At 43.4% G+C, this 23,661-nt stretch overlaps 2 protein-coding genes across 3 annotated transcripts in view; one reads left to right on the top strand and one right to left on the bottom strand.

Annotated features, from left to right (window-relative positions):
• The window catches only part of SYN3 (synapsin III), a 300,237-nt gene that overhangs the window by 115,019 nt on the left and 161,557 nt on the right, over window positions 1-23,661 (top strand). The window lies entirely within an intron of this gene.
• TIMP3 (TIMP metallopeptidase inhibitor 3) overlaps window positions 1-23,661 on the bottom strand; it is a 51,258-nt gene that overhangs the window by 11,155 nt on the left and 16,442 nt on the right. The window contains exon 2 of the mRNA XM_030545235.1: window positions 3,364-3,446. Coding sequence (XP_030401095.1) covers window positions 3,364-3,446 — 83 coding nt within the window. The remainder of the gene's footprint in view (window positions 1-3,363; window positions 3,447-23,661) is intronic.

Below are 23,661 nucleotides of genomic sequence, written 5' to 3'. Positions count from 1 at the left end.
ACATCAGTTTCTGCTCCCCCACAGCATCAGCTGAATACCTGTCTACTGAGCACTCTAAGTGCAGACAGACAGACAGTGGGGTTTAAAAGAAGATGCTCAGATTGTGTTTTGAAAGCTATGTCTACAGGATGTTCCAGTTAAGCTGAATAGTTTGATTGCTACGGGTTCCTTTCTGTCCAAGGTCAAGTTAAAACATGTGAGACAATGTATCACCCCCACAGTACAGCACAGCGTGCCAACAGACCCATACTGGCCAACACATGCAATCACTTAATGAAAATAAAACCTCACAGGCTTTTCTTGGGGATGCGGTTTCCTAACAAAATATTTTGGATCAACTTCTGCAAAGACAATTGTCCTCTTGCAGTCTTGGCATAGATACACGTGGATTAGTGCGATATCTGCTGTAAAGACCCCCCGCCTCCATATAGCAGCACAATCTAATGCAAACAGAACAGGAAAACTTCCTACAGTTTGGTTTCCCTAACTGAAAGGTTTGGAGTACAGCTGGGTGACTTTTCACAATAGAGTGCAAATGTGGGAAATGCAAAGCCAGACAAGGTGCAAGAATTGAGCAGGGATCTTTTCCTACTCAACTCTCTCACCTTGTCTAGGTTTGCATTTCCCATGTCTGCAGGCAGATTTATGACCAATATCAGGGAGCCTGCTAGAGTCTACTTCAAGATGACTGCCCTAAATCCCAGTCAGAATCACATATCACTGTCACAGAGGACACTGTCATAAGGAGCCCTTTGCTGACAGTGTGGTAGAACCTGTGTTATTCCAGACACAGGGAGTTCTCTCTTCTCTCTGAGAGTGGCCCAGACTCATGGAAACTTCTGCTTGTCTTGAACTAGCATCGGCTACATTATTCCCAGATTGGAATACCTTCCCCCTCTGACAGCAGGACAGACACTGCTGTTGCCAAATTGAGGGACTCCTCAGATTCCCTTGTTGCTAAACCAAGGGAGTCCTAAGCACTTGATGGCTGTCATGAAACTGCCAAGCCATATTTGATTCCCCTCTCCCTCTGGCAATATTTTTGAATCACTGTTGTGGATCTCAGCGAGCACCATCTGACCCTCTTCATATCAGACATGGGACAAACGGTGCTGTGGTGACCTTGCTATCAGTAGTTGGTAGAGAAGGCAGAAGTTAACTGCCCTTACCATGTCTGGTGGGGAAGTTATTGTTCACTTACTCTATGATTCCAAGATCAGGCACTTAATACCTGAAATCTGTCTGTGCAGTGAAGGACTAGAATAGCAGGAGATGCTGTTCGGGAGGAGAATGAGGGTTATGGGCTACAGCATGCAGATGCTGAATAGCGCTGGCAGTGAGGTACACAGGTAGAGCTGAGGGATGGCAAAGCAGGACTGGCACAGCACAGAGTGCTGCTGGTGAGGACTGAGGTGCTTGCCAAAGGGAGGGGTGTGGCTGCACTGTCTCGCGCTAGCCAATGTTGTCAGTCATTTCCTTTCATGCGCACAAAATTCACAGACATTTTTCAAAGCAAAGCTTAAGCAAATACATAAGCCCAGCACTTCACACCCTCTTACGTGAAGTGCAAAAATTCCACTCCAGGGAAAAAGCCCTGCTAAGGCTGACTTTGGCAACTTGTGAGGCTTTGTGATAGCTTATGAAACAGGCTTTATGTCTCCTCCTTGCAGCTTTGTTGCTTAGCTATAAACTGCCTTATAAAGAGAGTTACTGTTACAAGGCAGGCACATTTTCCTGAACCTTTACTTTGTCTAATATGTTTCAGATTTCTGCAACAGCTGCCAAGGCCTTTTCGTTCCTTTTCTTTTATAAAAAAGACATAAACCAGTCTTATGACTGGAATGCTGCAGCCAAGAAAAACAAACTAGGGCTGATTTTTTAACATTACATAACAAGGGGTCAGCTGGCCAAAAAAAAAAAAAAAAAATCAAAAGCAACAGGTTAAGTTAAATCTGTCTGGGCTATAAGTAGGACTGCAGGTTCATCATGGTGCAGAAAAGGTTATGGGTACCATTTCTGTTTGTTTGTGACTTCCTGCAGTGAGACTCTAGGTGGGTCACCTTCTTGGTGCAGAGGGAAGGCTCTAGGGGGTGAGTCTGCCTTTGACTTGCCCCACAGTGTTGGCCCCTGTGTCCCACAGGGCTAAGCCCAGCTCCCTGCTTTGGGTGTTACGACATGGCATCTGGAGTCACAGCACCACTTACTCAAATGTGATCCAATCACCCAACCCTCCCCAAATTGTGGCAGCGGGGCAGCATGGCCCAATCTGAGGGCGTGGTGCCTTGGCCCCATGCACTAGGTCACAGCACCTGCACTGGGGAACTGGTGGTCCTGCCTTGGGGTACACAGAAGCTGCCCGTGGCAAGTGCGGGGTGGGCTTACTCTTCAGGGCCCTGCTCTCCTCCTGAGGCCTTATGCTCTGGGTGTCGGGGCAGAGGCTGTTGCTGTAAGTAGTCAGTGCCCCCTCCTTTGTCAAGGCATTTTTAATTAAAAAAAAAAATCAATCCATCCCAGAGCAGTCACTAAACCTATAAGTTTGACTAAAATTTCCTATTAGGCTTGATAAACAATGCCGTGATAAATCTGCAGTTATAGTTATATAGCTTGGCACAGGGGGAAGTGTGGGTGGATGGGCTACAATTGGAAGCCTTGGGACTGGTAATGAAATGTACCTCTCGTCACCCATTTAAATCTAGCCCAGGCTGAAAGTGTCTGAAAGCTACTCTCCCTAAGGTGCTGAGTGGTCTTTGTGAAGCATGTTTGCTTTCTCAGTCTGGCTCATACTGGACAAGTATCCATATGATAACTGCCACCATTCTAACTGACATGTTTGTTGGCGGTCTCAGCAGAGAAACCAAGACAAGAAGAGGCTGAATGACCTATCCCCAGACAAGTAGTCCCTCTAGAACAGAGCTGAAGCTTATTGGTAGGGCCACACAGAGAAGCCTGCACTTCCACTGCCTACATTGTATCTGCTGGGGATAAACAGGACTTCAGTATCCAGAGCTGTCACTCCGGCATCTTTACCACCATAAGTGTTAAGAATAAAGGAAAACCCTATATACTCAGCATTCTGTGGTAGGCATGGCCTTCAGACAGTCAGTCAGTCAGTCTCTCTCTCATATTGTGTAAATTGTTGACCACACTCCACTCCCATTAATCACGATGGATGTTGAAGGTGCTCAGTAACTAGCAGGACTGGACCCTAAAAGCAGCCAGTGTTAGTGATCAGCAGGTAACTAGAATTGCCTTGGAAGCTAAACCTAGCATGAGGTGTACACACACACACACACACACACACACACACACACACACACACACACACACACACACACACACACACACCCCTCCCTACCTACCTACCTTCATCTGCTTGACGGTGTAGCGCATCGTTCCAAAAGGTCCATCTTTCATGAGCTTCTTCCCCACCACTTTGGCTCGGATGACTGTAATGAGAGAAGAAAACAACATGGATATTGGGACAATAATATTTCATGGACTCTAATCCAGATTTTAGATTAGACACTTCAATTCAGCAAAGGCACATGGGTGGATGATACTATAAAATAAAAATATGATAAATCCCAGGACAAATAAACTCCAGTTTTATTTTGTATCCGATACACAAATACTTGCTTTTACCCTGCACATATGCACATTAAGAAATGTCTTTTTGATTCACAAGGGTTCAGCTGAGTTACCAAAGGCCACTGGGTGACTTCTGACTATTAATGAAATACTTTCCCTCCAAAGAAAGGATCCAGACCCCTGTTAGGAGACATAGAACCGCTGAGCTAAACTAAGCCTGGTGCCTATGCCTCTGGCAAGAACCTGGTGCAGAAGTTCTACCATGAGAGGTTTCAGCTGCACAAAGTGGCCTTAACTACTCTTCTGCCACTGTACAGGGACCAGCACAGCCTAGAAAGTTGGTGCATGGGCCAGGGAGGGGGCCATGCGCCAGGGAATATCTTGATTTGGCACATCCCCTCAGCAGCCTTCACTGGTGGGGTTTATATTGAGGCCTGGCTGCAAACAAAAGAAAACAGTCCTCCTTTGGGATCAATACCCACTCAAGGTGTAGTTAGAACTGCTAGCACTCATAAACCTGGCCCAGTAATTATATCATGTCCAATTCAAATCATTTGCTGATGGGGGCTTCTCACAAAATAAACTTGGATATGAAAGAGCTTTGGCTACTTGCAAGAAATCCTAGCTATATATGCTCAGGCCCTACGGTCAGTCATTCAGGGGACCATATTTTGAGATGTCAACAATGGTGGTGTCATTTAATGAGGGAAAATCATCCTCATGCAGAGGGCAAGAACAAAGCCTACATATACTATAAAGTCCACTTAAATCCTCAAAATAGTAATAAAGTCAGACCTAAGGGCTGCACAATCTTTGCACTGAGCCCACCGGAGTGAATTTCACTCTGAATGTCTCAAGGAGGAAGGGGCAGAAGGGCATTCAGCAAATAACTGTCCATTTTTTCAAATTAATTTATTTCTGGTCCTTAATACTGCTCTTGGAGCTCCCAGTCGCTGTGAAGCCACAGCACACAGGTTTGTGATGTTAAATATACCAGGGACTCCACTGGAGCTGTAATAAACTGGGCACTCGCAGGTCACCCTGTTTTTAATGTGTATTAAAAATAACATTAATCTGCACCCCCAGGGGTATCTCCATCACTCCAATGAAGTTCCTTTTGTTTGGAATATCTCAGAACAATGCATACTGGGTATCTATAGTGATTGAGAGCAACCTCAGGACCTTGAAATTAGTTTTGTAAGTTTTCAAATTAGTTTACAGTCAATTATTAGCAGAATGTCCTCCTGCTCTTTGATATTTGGGGCATTCAGCAAATAACTACCATTATCTTTTTTAGAAAAAAGTTTGCAGGTCACCTTCAAGTTTCGGCAAGACACCAAAGATTAGAGAGCAAGAGAAAGGCCAGAAGGAATTATTCATCTAATGCTCACTGCCCTAGAACAATTGTATCATGTCATCCAAGCCACAGAAGTGGTTTAATTTTTACCATGGCAGAAAATATGAGCTCAGAGATGCCCAGTCCTGGGAAGGCTAAAGATTATCACTTGTCTTCTCCACTCCCCAAAGAGACCATTGAGTTTTTTAAAAACTGACCACAATCAATAATATTTTCAGTACTAAAATGAGATCTGAAAAAAACCTACGAAAAAGTCTTATTTTTAGTATATTAAGCCTTTCATTATGAAGAACCATTCAAACTATTTCAGCAATCCCTAAATAATCCAAAAGACACTACATTCTCATCAAGGCAGTAGTATAGTGAAGTATTTTCTGAAATAAAGTTTTGGATTTTTGTTATTCTATAGCGTTTGGGCAAAAAGACATTGGGGCCAGATCTCCAGCTACTGTGTATCAGCATAAGTCCATTGAAGACAAGCTGAAGAGCTGGCCCAACAACGTTGTCAACTTCTGATATTCCAGCAACCAAAAAGCACTGTATATATATTCCATTTCCTTTGACCTTGGTAAAGTTCTGATAGTGACTCCTTGGACTGGGAGGAGGGTCTACTTCTTTCAGAGAAATTCAGTACAACCTTTATGTACTGGTAAATGAATGCACGCCATGGGAAATGCTTCATTTAAACAGGGAAACTGTTACTTTGCTAAAGGAAAAATCCTGCTGACCAACCTGGTGATTTAAAGGCCTGATAAGTTTTGAGTGATGGAGGATTTCAATGGAATTTTGAAATGCAAGCTGTTTTTTGACACATCTTCTAGATCTGTTAAGTTTTTAAGTAACATGTTTTAAAGAAGAACAGGATCACAGTTGTTAGCAATTTTTCCTCATTTTTAAAAAAAATATTTTGTATTACAGTAACACATAGAAAAAGCAATCAGAATAAAGGCCCCATTGTGCTAGATGCTTCATGAACATAGAGCAAAAGATGGCCCTGCCTGGAAGAGCGTACAATCTAATTCAGATAAGTAGTAACAAGTTGGTGTAATAACCAACTAGAAGGAATGGGGAAGTGATGCAATAAAAGGTGTTTACTGTATTGCCAATGACCAGAGCAAACAGAAGTCTCTACTAGCTATCTACCTAGCTATTATCAGTTGACAGCTCCCTTAGGTCTCAGGACAGAAGTATTTTGAAGAGGAACATGAAGGAAGAGAAGGTAGTGGGTTTATGGACTAGTTCACAGAGGGCGTTCTCTGCAGAAGATATGGAATGGAAGAAAGCTTGTGGATTTTATTTCTATTATGGCAGTACCTAAGAACCCCCAGTCAAGTATCAGGCCCTCATTATGCCAGGGATTCTACATACAAATGACAAAGAAGAGAGAACCCCTCTGAGGAATAGACAACAGATGGATGAGAAAAACAGAGACGAGGAGGGTTAGGACTATAAAAGAAACAAGGTATATCATAGGAGAAATGGGAACACAAGTGATGGAGACCAGCAGAAGCATAGTGGTGCGGGGGACAAAACTTACAGCTCCCTTTTCTGCAGGGAGAACCATGTTTTCAAGGCTTTAAAGGTAAGCACTAGAAACCTGTAATGGAATGCACTGGACAAAGAGAAGCCTGTGGATGTTGTCAGAAAATGGGGTGATAGGATTAGAATAACAAGCCAGGCAAATGGATGATTTAGGAAGCAACATTCTGAATGGGCCTGAGAGGAGTGTCAAGAAGACCAGGACTTTGGTGAGAGCTATTTCTCAGAAAGCATGAGACAGAGTAGAGGGGACCAAAGATGGAGTTGGAGGCAATGGCTGTAGATTGCACATATAATGAGTTTAAAGGGAGAAGGAAGATGGGACAGTAGTTGCAGAGGGTCAAAGGTATGGGCTTTGTTTTATTTTTAGGATAGGGGAATCCACAGAGTTTTTTAGGTTTATGACTAAATTTCCCTTCAAAAGTCCAGGAGACAGAGTGGTGAAAACTGGTCCAAAAAAAATTCACCTGTTCAATGTCTGACTTTGGATTCAAAGTCTTTCCCCATCAGTTAGAGCAGGATCTGGCTTGGTCTTTGCCAGTTACGAACTGCCCCCACCCAAAAGAGTTAAGCAAAAGAGCATCATCCTAACAAACCAAATGAAAAATGCAATAATTTCCAGTACAGACACTAAACCCCTGGGGGTCCAATTCTGCACTGGTTTTGAGCCCCAGGCAATCACATTGATTTCAATGAGGTTGTCTGGGGCGTTAGTCAGTGCAAAATTTGGCCATGGTCTTCAAAGAGTTTCTCTTTGAGATCGTGCATGTGTGCATGCAGACAGTGTAAATCTAAAGGCATGGCCTACTATTTACAAGTGTTGTGCTCTTTGTCTCTTGTGTGATGTCAGGGTTGCGCTCCAATATTGGAAACAGGATGAAAGTCAAAGAGAAAGAGGTCAATTTATCTGACAGATGAACACAAATAGTCTTTTCCTGTATCAGAGGGGTAGCCGTGTTAATCTGGATCTGTACAAAGCGACAAAGAGTCTTGTGGCACCTTACAGACTAACAGACGTATTGGAGCATAAGCTTTCATGGGTGAATACTCGCTTCATCAGATGCATGACATTTGGGGCTTCTCTCTCTCTCCTCTACTTCAAAGAACTTTTTGTTGATATCAGGGCTACTACAGCCAGTCTTTTCAAATACATTCTATAGAAGATAAGAAGGTTCCAGTAGTACCAATTCAAAATACCAGTGACTTATTTGTGAACTTATTTGTGAACTCTTTTGCAAATGTGTTTTTATTTTCTTGTATTGCCAGAAATAGATGAACTCATAGCAAAAAAAAGAAAAAAAAAATCAGCAAAACAGTAGTTAGATCTGACTCTCTTGAAAGTGATACGGATTTGGTGATGAATGCCCTTGAGGATTTTAAATATCTTTAAGAAGTTGGGTGGTTTTCCAATTTCCACCATTTTTTCTGTGAACCCTTAAAAATCAGAATGAGAACTTCTTGGGCATCAGAAGTTAACAAGAATGAGGCCAAATTCCTGCAGGTTTGTGTGAACTCCATCAGGTATCATTGATGGAGCTAGCATACAATGAAGGAAGTAAACAAGAGAGGGCCACGTTGAATTCTGCTGCATATTAAGATATTGTGAATATGGAGAAGAAATCAGTGTTTGCTAATAAAGGATAAAAATAGTAGTGAAACCTCACATTACTGAAGGGACCTGAGGACAATGAAAAGGCAGGGGGAGGGAGGTTAAACACTATTTAAGATTCCAAATCAAGAACATGTTTATACTTAGGTGACAAACAAATTCAGGTTCTGACAAAACAGAAGAAAATCAGTTCTTTCTTCCCAAACCTCAGTTTCCTTAGCAACAGTTTAACCAGAAGCACTTAACGTAGTGCAAAGACTTCATAAAAAAGGCTGGCTTTGATTTAGGTACCAGTCAACAAATTTACCAAAGAATTAGAGAATCCAGAACTATGGTCTTTCTAAGTAAAAGTATGTCTCCCCTTACAGCTGGGATGTGTAATTCCCACCTTGGGTAGATGTACACACACACTACTTCTACTCAAGCTAGCATGTAAAAACAGCAGTGTGGTTGCAGTGGTGTGGGCTAGATGCCAGAGTCCATGCCCACCTGACCCCTGGGAATGTACTTGGTCAGCTAACTCAAACTACTGCCCATCCTGCCATGGCCACATTGCTATTTTTAAGTGACAGCTCAAGCACAGCTACTGTGTGTATGTCTATTCTACTTGGGGATGATCCCTCCTAGCTGCTGTGTAGATGTAGCCTAAGTGAAAGAGGGTCCCACTTTCAATTAATGCAATCGTGATGAACAATCAGAGTGATTCACTAGCTCGATTAATGGTCCTTTGTGCCTCCCCTCCCTGCTCTTAAGGCTTTTATTCCACAGTGGGGTCAGACAGCAGTAATTCCAATTAACTCATCTTGATCAAAACCATGACAAACAAAACACACTAGTCTGGGCTCCAGTGAATGGGTAGAGTCCTCCTTACTCCAAGGCAGCCAGCCTCGTGTCTCCCAAGCAGCAACCCTTATATAGTTTCCTTGTTTCTCTGCCAGAGAACCTGACTGGCCTGCAGCCTTAGACTCCATCTCATTATCTTCCACTGAGCACCTGTGCAGGCCAAAGGAAAAGTCATGCTCTTTGCCAAGGACCAGATAATGTTCTGAGTCTACCCCTATCTTCTCTGGTACTAAAATCCTGCTCCCAGAAACCAGACTGCTGTATCTGCTGAGGGCTGGTATGGGAGGGAATCCTCCTATCCAGGCTGCTGAATGGGAGTGGAGCTGCTCTGCAGTTGTGGCTCCAGCTGAATGGTCTCATCTGTGTGGATCCTCCAGACCTAGCCTGTCCCGATACCCTCCTTCTGAGAGCATGTTGTGAGTCTCCCCAGAGTTGGGCTCTGTGCTATGGATTTGTAGCCCTTTCCAGCTTCACCAAATCCTGCCCTTTCCCAACACTCTGAGAATCTCCACTAGCTTTAATGGCAGAAAACCCCTTCCCACCTGGGCAGAGGGTACAGAATATGTCCCTTACTGATTCAGGACCTTAAAAATAAGCTAAACATTGTCTGTTTTCCCTACTAATTTTTAAAGTATTATGCTCTATAAAGCACCTGAAGTCGACAGTATTTCTGTAGTAAATTAAATCCAAGATATCTAAAGAAGCATATTTACTTGTGGAGACTCCTATTTTAATTAACAAAATGCATGCTAACCAGCAAAAGGTGCAGTGAGCACTCCCCCTGAACTCTCCCTTTCTCCCTGGAGTCCTATTACAATCCTTCTATTGCTGATGGGAAACTTTATCCCACACAAGTGGTCACCAAAATAGCTGCATATTTTTAAACCACAGACCCTTTGAAATGGGGCCTATAAAAATACTCCAATCCAAGATGAATGTTTCTCAGTACTTTGGGGTTTCAGGTTGGGTCACTTTGTGGGATTTGGGCGGTTGGCAAAGTCTCATGAGTGTTTCATAATTATTTATGTGAAGCTAAATTACATGGGGATATAAATCTTTGATAAGATAAGCATGGCAGCCACACTGATTCAAAAAGAACCCAATGGACTGACTCTCAAATCTGATGTTCATTTTCTTTAAAATGTATTTTGGGGCGGGGGGAGAGAAGTATTTAGTTGTGGGTCTGAACAAATAATTTTTACAAATCCTACTCTTCACGTGGGCACGGGAGATTTATATAGTATGCATGCCAAAGAAGGATAAGAGCATACTTATATCTTTTTTGCTTTGGTGTCTGTGTTTTAAAAATGGGTAAATTTAGTGCTTAGGAAAGCACAGAACTGATAGCAGCATAACACTATGCAGGCGTCCCCCCCCTTTCTATTCCCCAAAGCATCCACAATGTGGTAGGCACTGCCTGCCCACACATACCCTGCTCTATGGGACTGATCCAAACCTTTCCCTTGACTTCAGTAGACACCAAGGCTGCCGAGAGCGGGTTCGGGCCCCGGTGAAAAAAAATTTTCAGGCCCCCTCCCCAGCAAGGGCGGACCAGCTAAACAGGGCCGACGAAGCTGGGCCCCGGGCCCCCTTCTGGACTGCCGGGCCCTGGTAATTTGTACCGGCTCCCCCCGCCTCTCATCGGCCCTGGTAGATACTGGATAAGGCCTTAAGAAACTAAGCAACATAGGAAGGGCATAAGGGAAGTGAGAGAATCCAGACAGGTTTGGTTTATTTGGTTACATAAATATGCATCAGTTCTAGCCAACCACTCCTTGACCTATCCATTATTAGTTAACCAGTTCCTTGAAGGAGTCACAGAAGCACTGGGTCTTCAGGTGAGATTTGAGGTAGGAGAGGACAGTGGCCTCAAAGTCAGATCATGAAGGGCAGCATGGAAGACCAGGCACAGGCAGTTGTGAGAGAACTGGACAATTGGTAGATGAAGGCTAGCATCATTTGCAGGGCTGAGGCGGTGATGTGACACAAGAGGACTTTGTAATTATTCTATGGTGACATGCATACACACACCAGCTAAACCACACACATATGGCATGGGTAAGAGAACTCTTACTCCTATCTGAAAAACAAAGGCCTCTACTGCTTTTGCTAACGTGGAATTTCCATTAGCTGTCAGTAATATTAAGGTCTGTATCCTTTCTTGTAGGCCAGCAACTAGATGGTAACATCATAAGTGTAACATTATATTAATCAGTGGACAGCGGTGCTTACTATCCAGTGCATTGGAAGCTCTATCAATGTTAATCTGCAGAACTCACTGCCATCTGAGTCCCAGAGTCTTCTCACCAGAGTACTAGTTGTCACAAAGGTGTAGGGTTTTTCCTTTTACATGGAGGCAGACCCTTTTAGGGACAGAGATTAATCTCAAACCCATTTCACTTGTGACCCAGTAATCAAAGACTGATCAAGATAGCAACTCTGAGGCTTTTCATTTCGGTTCCAAGGATTTCATTTATCAGTGTGTCATTTTGGCAATTTTTAAGTGGATCTGGTTCAGACACAAAATCCGCAGTGCATTTAAATAATTGAGGGCATAAGAAGATTTATGTATGCAGTAATGGGAACAGAGGTGACAAGATGTTTTCCAAGTTGCCATGATGTACAGATTGCACAATGCCCTGTAGTCAGCTGAGTGAGTAGAATGGATTAGAAGCAGAATCTGGCTAACAACAGAACAGCCTCTAGGAAATGCCATGGGACAACAGAGACTGAGCCACAGGCTGGGGATGATGAACCAAGATCTGAGAGGAAATGCACACAATTCTGGACGCATTCATGTGGGATAACAAGGGATGCATGGGGAAGAGAGTGTCTAATTGTTCATCCACAGGCAAAAGCAGTCAAAGCAAAAGATGTGGGATCAGCAATGGGGCAAAGAAATTATACCCCAACAAGATCACTGACTGGATCAGAGCCTAGCCAAGCAAAAATGTATTTGCCTCCAAGAGCAGGATAGACTTGAAGGGGCAGCTTTTATTCATTCTATATTTACCTTTTACTGAAACAGAGGCTTTCTACCAAGGGTATTTGTACCTTCCTTTTCTGCCACCCATTCTTGCTCAGATGTGCGTGAGAGGGTTTGTGGGGAACTGACCAATGGCTGCATCCTGCAAGGCCTAAGCAGCTGAAGAGTCTACAGCTCATGGCACACTTCACATGCTACCAAGAATCTGAGAAGTTTAATGTACAACAGCAGTCACAAGGACCTCCTTGGGTGGGAGTCACTCACGCTGCTTTCTAGGGCTGAGTAAACGCTGATGATCATCCTTGCAACAGACTAGCTCTGTCTCATGGGCTGCATTCTTCTCCACACCCCTCAGGCTGATCTGTTAGTAATTACACCAGCGGGGCTGACTTCCTGCATCACTGAGGAGCACAACTATGGGCCAACATGACTCTTTCACAAGATGCTCTTGCCCAGTTTTATTTAGGCTCTTGGGAGGCTTCACTAAACTGCATGAGGGCTATGTGAGAGATAAGTGGGTGGGCTGGGGTGGAGGATTCCTTTGCAGGAGAGAAAAGTAGTAGTAACCTACTACTTCCCCAGTAAAGCCAAAGGTGGGGTTAAATATAGTGAGGACTCCAGCAAGAGATGGGAAAATAATGTTTACTCTCCTCTTGGTTTTTTTGCCTTAATTTGCATGTACCAGAGTAAGAGCCACCTCCTCGTATCATCACTTCAATAAGTGAATTAAAATGAGAGGGTTCTTCACAAATTTGTATGGGGAGGGAGGGCGAAGTGGCGGGCATGAGAGAATACTGAAGAAGGAAACTCCTTTTTTATCTATCCCCTCCAACCAAAGCCACTACAGTTCACCAACCCAGCCTTCCCGTTCCCCTGGAACTAGCCATTGCCAGAAGAGCTGCTACACAGCATCCATGAAGAGGGGAAGTGGGGAGACAAGCACACTTCCTCCATGCTGCTGCCAGGGAATGGGAGACCTACATGTTGCTCTCTTGCCCCTTCGACCACCCATATCTGAGCACCTGCCATCTGAAAAAGCTGGCATCTCATTTGAGGCACCCAAAACCACCAGTCACTTTTGAAAATATAAGACTTTCTTGTAATGATTAGAATGGACGTTGCACCTTCATTCACTGAGCATAGAGAAGAGATTATATTTTGTAACTAGCTATCATGACTCCATCTCTGTTAATGCCATGTCTCCCATATACCAGTTCAGGTGTTACAGAAGAATAATAGTAAGGACAGAGGTGTGGCATTTGTGTGAGCACTTTATGCCTTGCTGTAACCTAAGGTGTGCTCCTGCTGTAGATTTAAGTCAGATGCATGTAGTGCAAGCATTGCAGTTTACGATTTACAGTAGTTCAGCAAACTGGCTGCATACTAAGGAACTCCACAGATTAGACCAGGGATTCTCAAACTGGGAGTCGTAACCTTTTTATGTGAGGGTTTGCGGGCTGCAGCCTCCATCCCAAACCCCACTTCACCTTCAGTTTTTAGGATAGTGTTAAATATTTTAAGTGTTTTAATTTATAAGGGGGGGGTTGCCCTCAGAGGCTTACTGTGTGAAAGGAATCATCAGTACAGAAGTTTGAGAATCACTGGATTAGACATGTTGACTGTATTAACGGAGGCATTGGACCAGATATTGCTGCCAAACCTACAGACAGAAGAGGGTGCCTGGCTCACTGGGATTCCATCCTCCAGGTTGGAAAGAGTGAGATATTTGCCACTCATGTCCTAATGTCACCAGGTGTGGGGCAAAAGTTGCTTCTCTTGCTGGAGTCCTCACTATATTTAACCCCACCTTTGGCTTTACTGGGGAAGTAGTAGGTTACTACTACTTTTCTCTCCTGCAAAGGAATCCTCCACCCCACCCCACCCACTTATCTCTCACATAGCCCTCAGTTTAGTGAAGCCTCCCAAAAGCCTAAATAAAACTGGGCAAGAAGAGATCTCTGAGGAGAACTTGAGTCTGCCTGAGGACACATGCAGACACCACTCCTGGACACATTCCTCTAGAGCTGGATGGAAAATTTTGACTAAACCATGCAAGTTTGAGGGGGAAAAGAAAAACAATTAAAAAAAAGTCCATCCCGTCCAACAACCCATCCCCGTCTTCCAGTCAGATCTAACACATTCTCTAATGGTCGCTACCCTGTGGTTTTAAATCCTAGCCCCATCTGGCATGTTTCAAGGCTGTTTGAGGTAGCTTGAAAGAGAGACAGTCATGCATTGTATCTCTGGGGGAAGGGGGCGCCCAATTAAACGGCTTCATATGGGGGCCCTCATCTGTTTGCTATCGACTGCAGTTGGCCAGGTCTGGTTCAGATCTCTTACTGCTAAATATTAACCAGGTTTGTCATGTCCTTTTATTCTGCAAATTTCCCCTCTGCTAGAATTCATTTGTTCCAATGGGCTATAATGTCCTGGCTTCCTACAATGAGGAAGAGAATAGGGCAATGCACCTCTTTCCGGAGAGACTATAATAGCTCCAGGCACCATGTGGCTTCAGCTAGTTATAAAGCACAACCAGGGGACACATTGCAGGACCAAGAATTTAAGAAGCAAAACTGCAGACAGCAACTGGAGTAAATATGGTTGTGTTGGGGTCCCCCATCTAGGTTAATGAATGGAAGAGTATATTATTTGTATTGTGTGGTAGCACATGGGAGGCCCAATTGTCCCTCATCACAGAGGCCACATGACATCTGATGGCCTCATATATATCATTAGCTGTCTGTATTGGAAATATGAATGTAGAAAATGTTTTATTAAATTAGTAGGACACCATTTTTAAGGTTCCTGCACTAGTAACAGTTTTACATCCCTCGTGTTGTTTCTCACCCTAGATCCCATATGGGCCTCTACACTTTGAAACATTAGCAGTGGGAATGAAGAAGGAGGCAAGAACTTTGCTGGAAAATATTGAGCAGCCTCTGATCTAGACATACTGTTCAGGTCCCCATAAACAGTTTTAAAAACTCCTAAATTCCCCATAATAGTCCTCTCTGCCTAATTCCTAACATCCATCTTCACTCCTGTGTTTCCCATCACCCAGAGCTACTTTAAATAAATAAATATTTGTAATTATTTGTAACTTGAATCTTTAAAGCCCTTTACGTAGATGGTTTGCTTTGTGTCAAAAGACTAGTCAGGGACATTTGCAGGAAACACCTTGCAGAATGCACACAGCAAAGCAAAAGGAAGGAAAAAAAGCCCTGGAAAAACATGCAAGGTCCATTGTTACCCACTCTTACATCAGCCAAAGTGTTCTTAGCTAAAGAGAGGGCAGGCAGGATGGAGGCAATCATTGGCAATGGCACATGAAGCAGTTGTTTGAATCATAAGAATTCTACACATCATTAGTGATTCCCAGCTTGTGTCAGCAAAGCATTCTGGGCTGACCATAGATTTAATTAGATTGGCATGTGGGCTGCAGGGTAAGCGTGCCTACAGCTTGGAGAGGCCCTTAGCAGAGGGAAGCACTGAAGGCACCTCTTCCATCTAGCTTTTGGGGGCAGGGGAGAGTACATAACGGGAGGGGGGTGGCAGGAAGCACATTTTCACCTAAAATAATTTGTGGACTAGGCTGCTTTGCAGTAAAGCTCAGTGGGGTGGGACAAGCCACAGAGTTAAAAGCAAGGAATGAAAAGGGTGTGTATGGAGGGGAGCGCCTTGGGAACAGAGTGGGAAGGTGCCCTCACTTCTCCAAAGGATGAACTCAGCAGGGTGCCTATTGAGTCATCTTGTCTGGCTAGCAATTGCCAAAGAGGGAAGATTTGCTTTCAGTGGAGGCTAGTGATATTGGAAGATGGGTTGGCAAAACCAACACAAAAAAGCATTTCCAGGGTCAATTTACAGTCATGCCTAAAAATAACTAGTGTGTGACTCAAAATTGGTCCAGCAGGGCTTCCTCTTGAGGCACTTCCACAGCTTGCTTTTGGGCCACATGGGTTCTGAGTTTAAGGTTTATTAACCCCTCCCCCAATTCTGGAAGCAGTGGCAGGATGTAGGGCAGCACATGCCGGATTTGAGAAGTTAAGTCTTTGACAGACAAGCTGTCCTTTCTTACAGCTCTTCTGAATGGTTAGGAGGGAGCCAGGGCTCTAAGTGTTCAATTTGGGGAGTATGGCAGAGCCGTGCAGAGACCCATTAGGGGCAAACTGAAACCATGTGTGGTTTTAATGAAATGAGGAGCTGGTGCGCAGGGCTGATTGCAGCAGGAACATTTATTGCCTGGCTGGAATGTGCATCTGGCATTGATCGTTTCCCCAGCCATGAAGTGAGCAGTAATGTGGAAAGCAAATTGGAGCTTATAAAGAAAGATGAATTTTCTAATCAAGTGCAATTTGGGCAACAGCCTTTGTAAGGAGAAAACCATGTTTTTGTTCATTATTTTAGTAAAAAGTTATGGGTGACACTGATTTTGTATCTCTGGCGACCACAGCCTGGAGGCTGAATTTCATGAAAGACTGGCATGGCAGCTAAAAGAGACAGGGCAATAATCTGGAGGGCCTGCAACCACGCTGGGCCCCATTCCACCATCCTAACTCACCCTTAGTAACATAGTCCCTGTGATTTCAAGGGAGTATTTGCAGTATTATTGAACCTGAGTAAGTGGAGCAGAATTAGACCTCAGGATACAAGAATGCACACCAGCTTACACTGCACATTTGAAGCACAGCCTCTTGGATAATGCTGAGCCAAACAGGATCAGCTGTTCTGCTGGCAGCTGGCCCCCTTGCTATTTACCATAGATGATGTGAATGAGTAAGCCATTATCTTGCAATTGGTGTCTGGCTTTCAGCAGAAGCGTGGTAGAGAAGCCCCTATCACTTATTTTCTGGGGCATGTGTAGGTAGGTATGTAGAGGCTGCTCACAGATATCTGTGTAAGAGCCATGACAATTTTACCTCCTGCTCTGCCACAGTGCCACATTCACACAGATCCTGGAATCTTAGGCCTCTAATATGGAGGATGCTGGTTCATGTCTTGCTCTTAACACTAAATTAAAACTGTGATTGGGAAAGGCAAATCTAGATGAGGTGAACAGACTGGCAGGAACTTGTTCATGAGTTACTGCATCTCCTTTCTGCATATGTGGTGTTAGTAAATACAACTACACACTTTTAATTATATTTTTCGAACAGCTAATAAAAAAATTCCTGAGCAAAATCTGCCCTTTTCCTATATCCCCTTAATTTACAGTGCAATCTCCAAACATACTGGGTGCTGAAATCTAAATGGCCCAACAACACGCACAAGAAGGAGGAGAGAGTCTGGCCTGGAAATGTCTGGGGAAACGTTTCTACTGGACAGAAGAATTACAGGTTTCAGAGTAGCAGCCGTGTTAGTCTGTATCCGCAAAAAGAACAGGAGTACTTGTGGCACCTTAGAGACTAACAAATTTATTTCAGCATAAGCTTTCATGAGCTACAGCTCACTTCTTCGGATGCATAGAATGGAACACACAGATAGGAGATATTTATACATACAGAGAACATGAAAAGGTGGAAGTACACATACCAACAGGAAGAGTCTAATCAATTGAGATGAGCTATCATCAGCAGGAGAAAAAAAACTTTTGAAGTGATAATTAAGATGACCCATAGAAGGTGTGAGGCGAACTTAACATAGGGAAATAGATTAAATTAGTGTAATGACCCAACCATTCCCAGTCTCTGTTTAAGCCTGAGTTAATTGTATCTAATTTGCATATTAATTCGAGTTCAGCAGTCTCTCTTTGGAGTCTGTTTTTGAAGTTTTTTTGTTGCAAAATTGCTACCTTCAGGTCTATCACTGAGTGGTTAGAGAGGCTGAAGTGTTCCCCCACTGGTTTTTGAATGTTATGATTCCTGATGTCAGATTTGTGTCCATTTATTTAGAAGAATTACAGCAGCCCTAATGATCTATAAGACTTTACAAAAAGGGAGAGTCGAAAGCTCCATGCTTTGGACGCTGCTTATTCACTGACATGTAAGAGGACTCTCCTTTCTGAAGCACCTCGCCCAACTGGGACAGGTGCCAGCATTTTATGACAAGATGGGCCTCTACTGATCACATGTTTTATACACATTTTTGCACGTAGGAGCTAGAGCGTAAGAGCTGTTTGGAAACATGTATAGATTTCAAGGGTACTGGGTGGGCCTACAAATTCCTTCCTGCATTAGAAAACCTGCTTAAGCTGATAGACTAAGCAGCTGTCCAAGCCAAAAGGGACATATATATTTAACCAGGTCCCAAACTACATGTGCTGTTCTGCTTTTTATATTTGCACTGGACCTGAGAATAACCTACTATCAGGCCTGCTTTTTAGGGAAGCTGAAGTTGTATGCAGACATGCCTTCTTGGGAGAAGCCTGTGTCTTTTCTTTTACCTATCATATTTTGCTGTGAGCTATTTCAAGTGCTGGCAATTATGTGTTGGAGGAAGCAGCATATCTATAAACATAATCGTGTCCATGACACACTTTACACTGATGGCGAGCTTCAAGAAATGTATTAATTTGGCATATTATTTATGAATGTGTCAATACTCAAATTTCAGTTAGCCAGTCCATGTTTGTCCTCGAAAAGGTATGAAATGGAGAGTGGGACTGGGATGTCCATGACAGAGTTAATCAAACCACATCAAGTGTCTAAGAAGATATGCCCACCCCTGGTTATTTGTTTATGTAGTAGAGAGAAATATTGTTCAATCTAGCTTTGGACACAGGACTTTCAGACTAGAAAACTACTGAAGCAAAGGGGATGAAGATAGGCAGGGATGCAGCAGCTTTGTTTTGTGAACAGGTTCTGGTGGGAGATGCAATACTGAAAGTCCTGAGGAAGGACTGGCCAAAGAGGCCTTAACAATATTTTCAACCCTTTAGAAATACATCCTGGATAGAGAAACTGAAGCTCTTTCGCTTGTGATGTTTCATGCAAATATTTAATCAAAATTTCAAATCTGTGAAAATTTCAACTAGCTTTAATAAGAATGTATTTCTGTAAGTTATTTGCCACTATTGTGGTACGCTCGTACACATGCACATCCAAATATTACTAATACAGTATTGTTGAGAGGGTTCTTTGCTACACTTGTATTACATCAGTGAGCACAGCAAACCCACCTTCCGCAGACTGTATTGACTTGCTCTCTACAATAACAGTTTAGAAATCCAAGTCTAAACCACAGGATTTTCTTCCCACTCCATGTGGTCAATCTATCTCTTCATACAAAGCCTCCCTCCTCAGGCCAAACAGATCCAGCTGAGATTTGCTCAGTGACCTACCTACCAGTCAAAAAGGACCCCTATGCTAAAGAAATTGACAAGCTCTTTGAGTAACTCTTGACATAAACTTCCACTGGGCTCTGACTTTGTCGAGAAGAGTCTACCTTCTAGTACCAGCTGCCTATGTCCCTTATTCATCCCCTTAACACACATGGTAAGTCAGCGCAGCAGTAGCTATTACTGAAACTCAGTGGCTGAGGTTACAAGTTGTAAGGTCCATTAATTTTCTGGGCACTGTGTTTCTGAATGTTTACAGGCCAGGGTAATAATTTGTAGGGAGCAGATCAAGCCTGACTGTTTCCTTCTTGTCCAAGTCTCCCGAAGCGTGACACAAGACCACTTGGGCAAAATAATGAACACAAACCTCCTCCCAGAGCCAGGGTTTCATGGCCTCAGTACATATTGCACCTGGTTCACAGGTGACTAGAAGCTTAAACATTGAAAGAGAGAGCTAATGGAAACATATGAGGAAATACCTCGTCTCAGTCCACTGGTGTCAGCACAGAGACAGTTGTTTGTTCACTAATGGAGCAAAACCAAGGTGAAGTGCCCATTGCCAAGGACTAGAAACAAATGAGGATGTTTGGGGAAGGATATTTGTATTATACAAGATTCTCAGCCTTCAGAGAGACTAAGCTATATATCTCAGGGGGATGATATTCTAGAATTTCTCATGACGTATGAGACAGCAGGTAACCTGTTCAGAGTTAGCTGGCTTCCAGAACAGGAGGCTATTCTTGTTAGACCCTAAAAAGTAAAATCAGTAGAAGAGTTTCCTAACAAAACTTATCCTCTTAGAAAATGTGATTTTGTCCAAATTTTCTAAGGAAAAGAATCTATTTCTGAAAAAAAAAATTGATTGTCCATTGAGAAAATTGAAACAAGAATTTTCATTTTGCATCTGCATTTCCACATAAAATGTCATTTGAAGTGTAAATGGTGGTTTGAAACTAAATGTTTGCTTCAAATTAACTCTTCACTTCAAATCCACATTTTGAAATGTTTCATTTCAACATTTCTGAATTGACTTTTTCAGAACATTTTGTTCTTCAAACAACATCAATAAAGAGAATCAGGTCCACTTTTTCCCCCTGATTTTTCACTGGTGATGAGAACCCACAAGTCATATTTAAATCAATGGGATCCGCAGGAGCCCAGCATCTTTGAATATCAGACAGCTAGTGGCTTCTATAGGTAATGACTACCCTGAGTTTGCCAAACTCATTGCCCCTTGTGATCCAAGTAGGATTTGAACTAAAGTGTCTCAGAATGAAACCACTAATCCTTTAATTTAGTGCATCACTGAGGTTGTAAGCAAGTCACCTCTGTGACAAATTTCTTCCCACTCTCTTTTTGCGGCGTAACCAATCCCAAGATCTTGAAAGACAGAGAGTTCTGCTTTACTGGAGGTGGTAAAGGGCCTATTCAAACTCTAATGAAGTCAACGGAGATCTTTCCATTAACTTTAATTGGGGTGGGATCAGCCCCAAGTAAGTAGTGGTCGAATCTCAAGACATGAGGCCACAGCAGCTGCCTCCAACCTTCCAGAAGAAAATAGGGTAGGTTACTCTGCAGTTGTGTCCCCTAAGTGGCCTCTCTCCAAAGACTTATTACAAGTAGGGGGCAGGGGAAGGCGAAATTTTAATGAACCAGTTTTTTTAAAAAAGGCATGTGGGCCACTGCGCAGCAGTTCTTTCAGTTCTACTCAGCCAGGGGTCATGGCTGTGATGCTTGGACACCCTGAGGGCACGGGAAAAGTCTTCTGGTTGTTTTCACATCTCGTTCACAGCATAAGAGGAAAAACAGCTTTTGGGTTAATTAACACTGCGAACAGACAGTGAGACAGACACTATTGTCATCACCAGTTCAAGAAGTCATCTGGGTCATCAGTGAGCTGGGACATTAAGGCGCATGCACACGAGGCACACTTCCAACCTAGGATTCTCTACAGTCCAGTGCTGAGCACTTTCCATTGCCTCAGGGGAAGTTTCTCAAGGTCATGACTGCTGAACCACTGAGGGGCTGAAAGTAGGACAAGGAGCTAAGGGTATTCACTCTAACTAGTGTTTGTACACCCCCTTTGGAACTAGTTAATTTTACACTTCATGCAATGCCTCAGATAAGCAGCATGGTCTATTTCCCTAAAGTAAGCCAGAGTCTGGTGGGTCAAGTTCTAATCCTGGCTCTGCTACTGATGAACTACATGACTTTAGGCCTTGTCTACACTATGGGGGACAGGGGGAGATCGATCTAAGTTACCAACTTCAGCTATGTGAATAACATAGCTGAAGTCGACATACTTGGATCTACTTACCACGGGGTCAACACTATGCGATGTCAACTGGAGACATTTTCCTGTCAACTCCCCTTGCGCTTCTCGTTCAGGTGGAGTACAGGAGTCAACGGGCGAGCAATCAGTGGTTGATTTAGCAGTCTAAGACTCGCTAAATCGACCACTGATGCATTGATCACCACACATCAAACCCCCGGTTAGTGTAGACAAGGCCTAAAGTCATGCAATGCATCAGTAGCAGAGAAACTGTACCTCAGTTTCTAAAATGGGGTTAATGCTGCGCACTATTACAATTACACCTGGAAGGAAATGCAAAGCACATTGACGAAAAGAAAAGAAAGGATATTCACATAATTTAAAAATCCACCTTTTCCACGTGACTCTCTGAAGCCCACGATATTGCAGTCATAAGGGACATGAGTCTAGGACAAACATCAGTCTAGAATATGGGCCAACCCCACTCCCCCCCACCACACACACACAAAGTAGTTCACAAAAAGAGTCTCCAATACAGATTATGGTTTCCTACATGCTGCAGTGCTCAGTAACTCTCTTATTGGAGTTCTGTGAAGATGCACCAAAAGGAAGTAAGAAGCATGGTGAGAATTGGTTAATGTTTACAAAGCCCTTTGAAAATGTAAAGCACTATGGAAGAATTACTGTTTCTACAATAAGGAGACTGATATCGTCCTTTTCCTGCCAAATGCAGTGACTGTTTTTAAGTTTTAAAGCCAAAATGGGAAAGAGGGCTGCCTTATAGGGGGATCACATCAAAATACAGTTCTTTACTGAAGTAGAAATACACACACACACCCACTCACTCTTGCTGTGCCAGAGGCAGGTGCAGTGCATGCAGCTCATGACTGTATGTTTTCGTTTAAGCGTCTGTTCTTTGCCAGGAGAAATAACCCCAGGAATGCAGAGATCTGATTTGATTTTCATACTGTGAAAGCACTGCAGATCCCTGCATTCAGTGTCTGGAGACACCACTGAATTTGACTGTGTTCACGCCAATACAGCAGTTGATTAGGATGGTACTCATTTTAAAAAATAATGCTACGGCCCAGCCTGGTGATTCAGAAATGACACAGTGTATATTAGAGTTTGGATCCTGCGCTGAATCCAAACCTACTTGGTCATAGTAAGAATGGTCACTTTGAGCTAGGCCTGAGGTTGGTGGTGGAGAAAAGCAAACAGAGGGAGCAAGGAAATAGGCAGATAATGGAGGTTTAGTTCCATACAGGAGCCTGCATTGAGTTATCTGTAATAAATGTATTGCCCAGGGAAAGTCTAAATGGGCTGAGTGTAACCCTGTAGGAAACTTTGCTGACCTGTCATTCTCCCACCTGAGAGCTAGGCAATAGCTTTTAGGGGCAGGGACTATCATTGTGTATATGTTTGTACATTGTCTAGCACACTGGGATTCTGGCCTGGTTGTCCTCTAAGCACTGCAGCAGTATAAACATTTGCTAATAACTGTAGTCAAACTCTTATTGCAAGACAGTGTATATAGGTGAGGAGGTGGTTCCCTGGGAGGAATCCTGTTAGGTATTGACTTTATTCAGGGTTGAAGAATGGATTTTTAACCTGTTCAAGGATATAGTCCTATCAGGTATCCCCAACCCCACTGCCCCTCATGTGATCCCTTCCTGTTTACTATCCTGTACGTCCATGACATAGCCAGCCTAGGTCAAGATGTATGTAATCGCTGTTGCCAAGATTAGAGAAGAAGAGCTCTGAATGGCAGAGAGAACAAAGCTTGCGTCAGTAGCCCCAAACTGCCAGACTTCACAGAGGACAAACAGGAAAATGTCCCTGTGCGGTTATGGAGGGATGAAGGAAGGAGAGAGCCAACGCTTCCCCAAGCAGTACCACTCTGAACAAACATCACTGCTGGAGGAAATCAATGTCAGTGGAGAGAGCAAACATAGGAAGGAACTTATTGATTTGAACACTTTCCGACAACAGCAAGATAAGCACACAGGCTTTGGCTGATACCTGCTGTACTACTGCATTTCAAATGGGTCATGAAATAGGATGGATTGAAGGGGTGGGAACTGGCCAATAAGGACCGCTACACAGTTTGTTATGCCATTTGCCGTCCAACATGCAGAAAAGAGCAGTCTGTTGGTATGGGCAAGCTCTGTAACCTACTAGAACCTAGGCTCAG

The sequence above is a fragment of the Gopherus evgoodei genome, chromosome 1, assembly GCF_007399415.2.
Source record: "Gopherus evgoodei ecotype Sinaloan lineage chromosome 1, rGopEvg1_v1.p, whole genome shotgun sequence".
Taxonomy (NCBI): Eukaryota; Metazoa; Chordata; order Testudines; family Testudinidae; genus Gopherus; species Gopherus evgoodei.
This window is presented reverse-complemented; position numbering and strand designations above follow the sequence as displayed.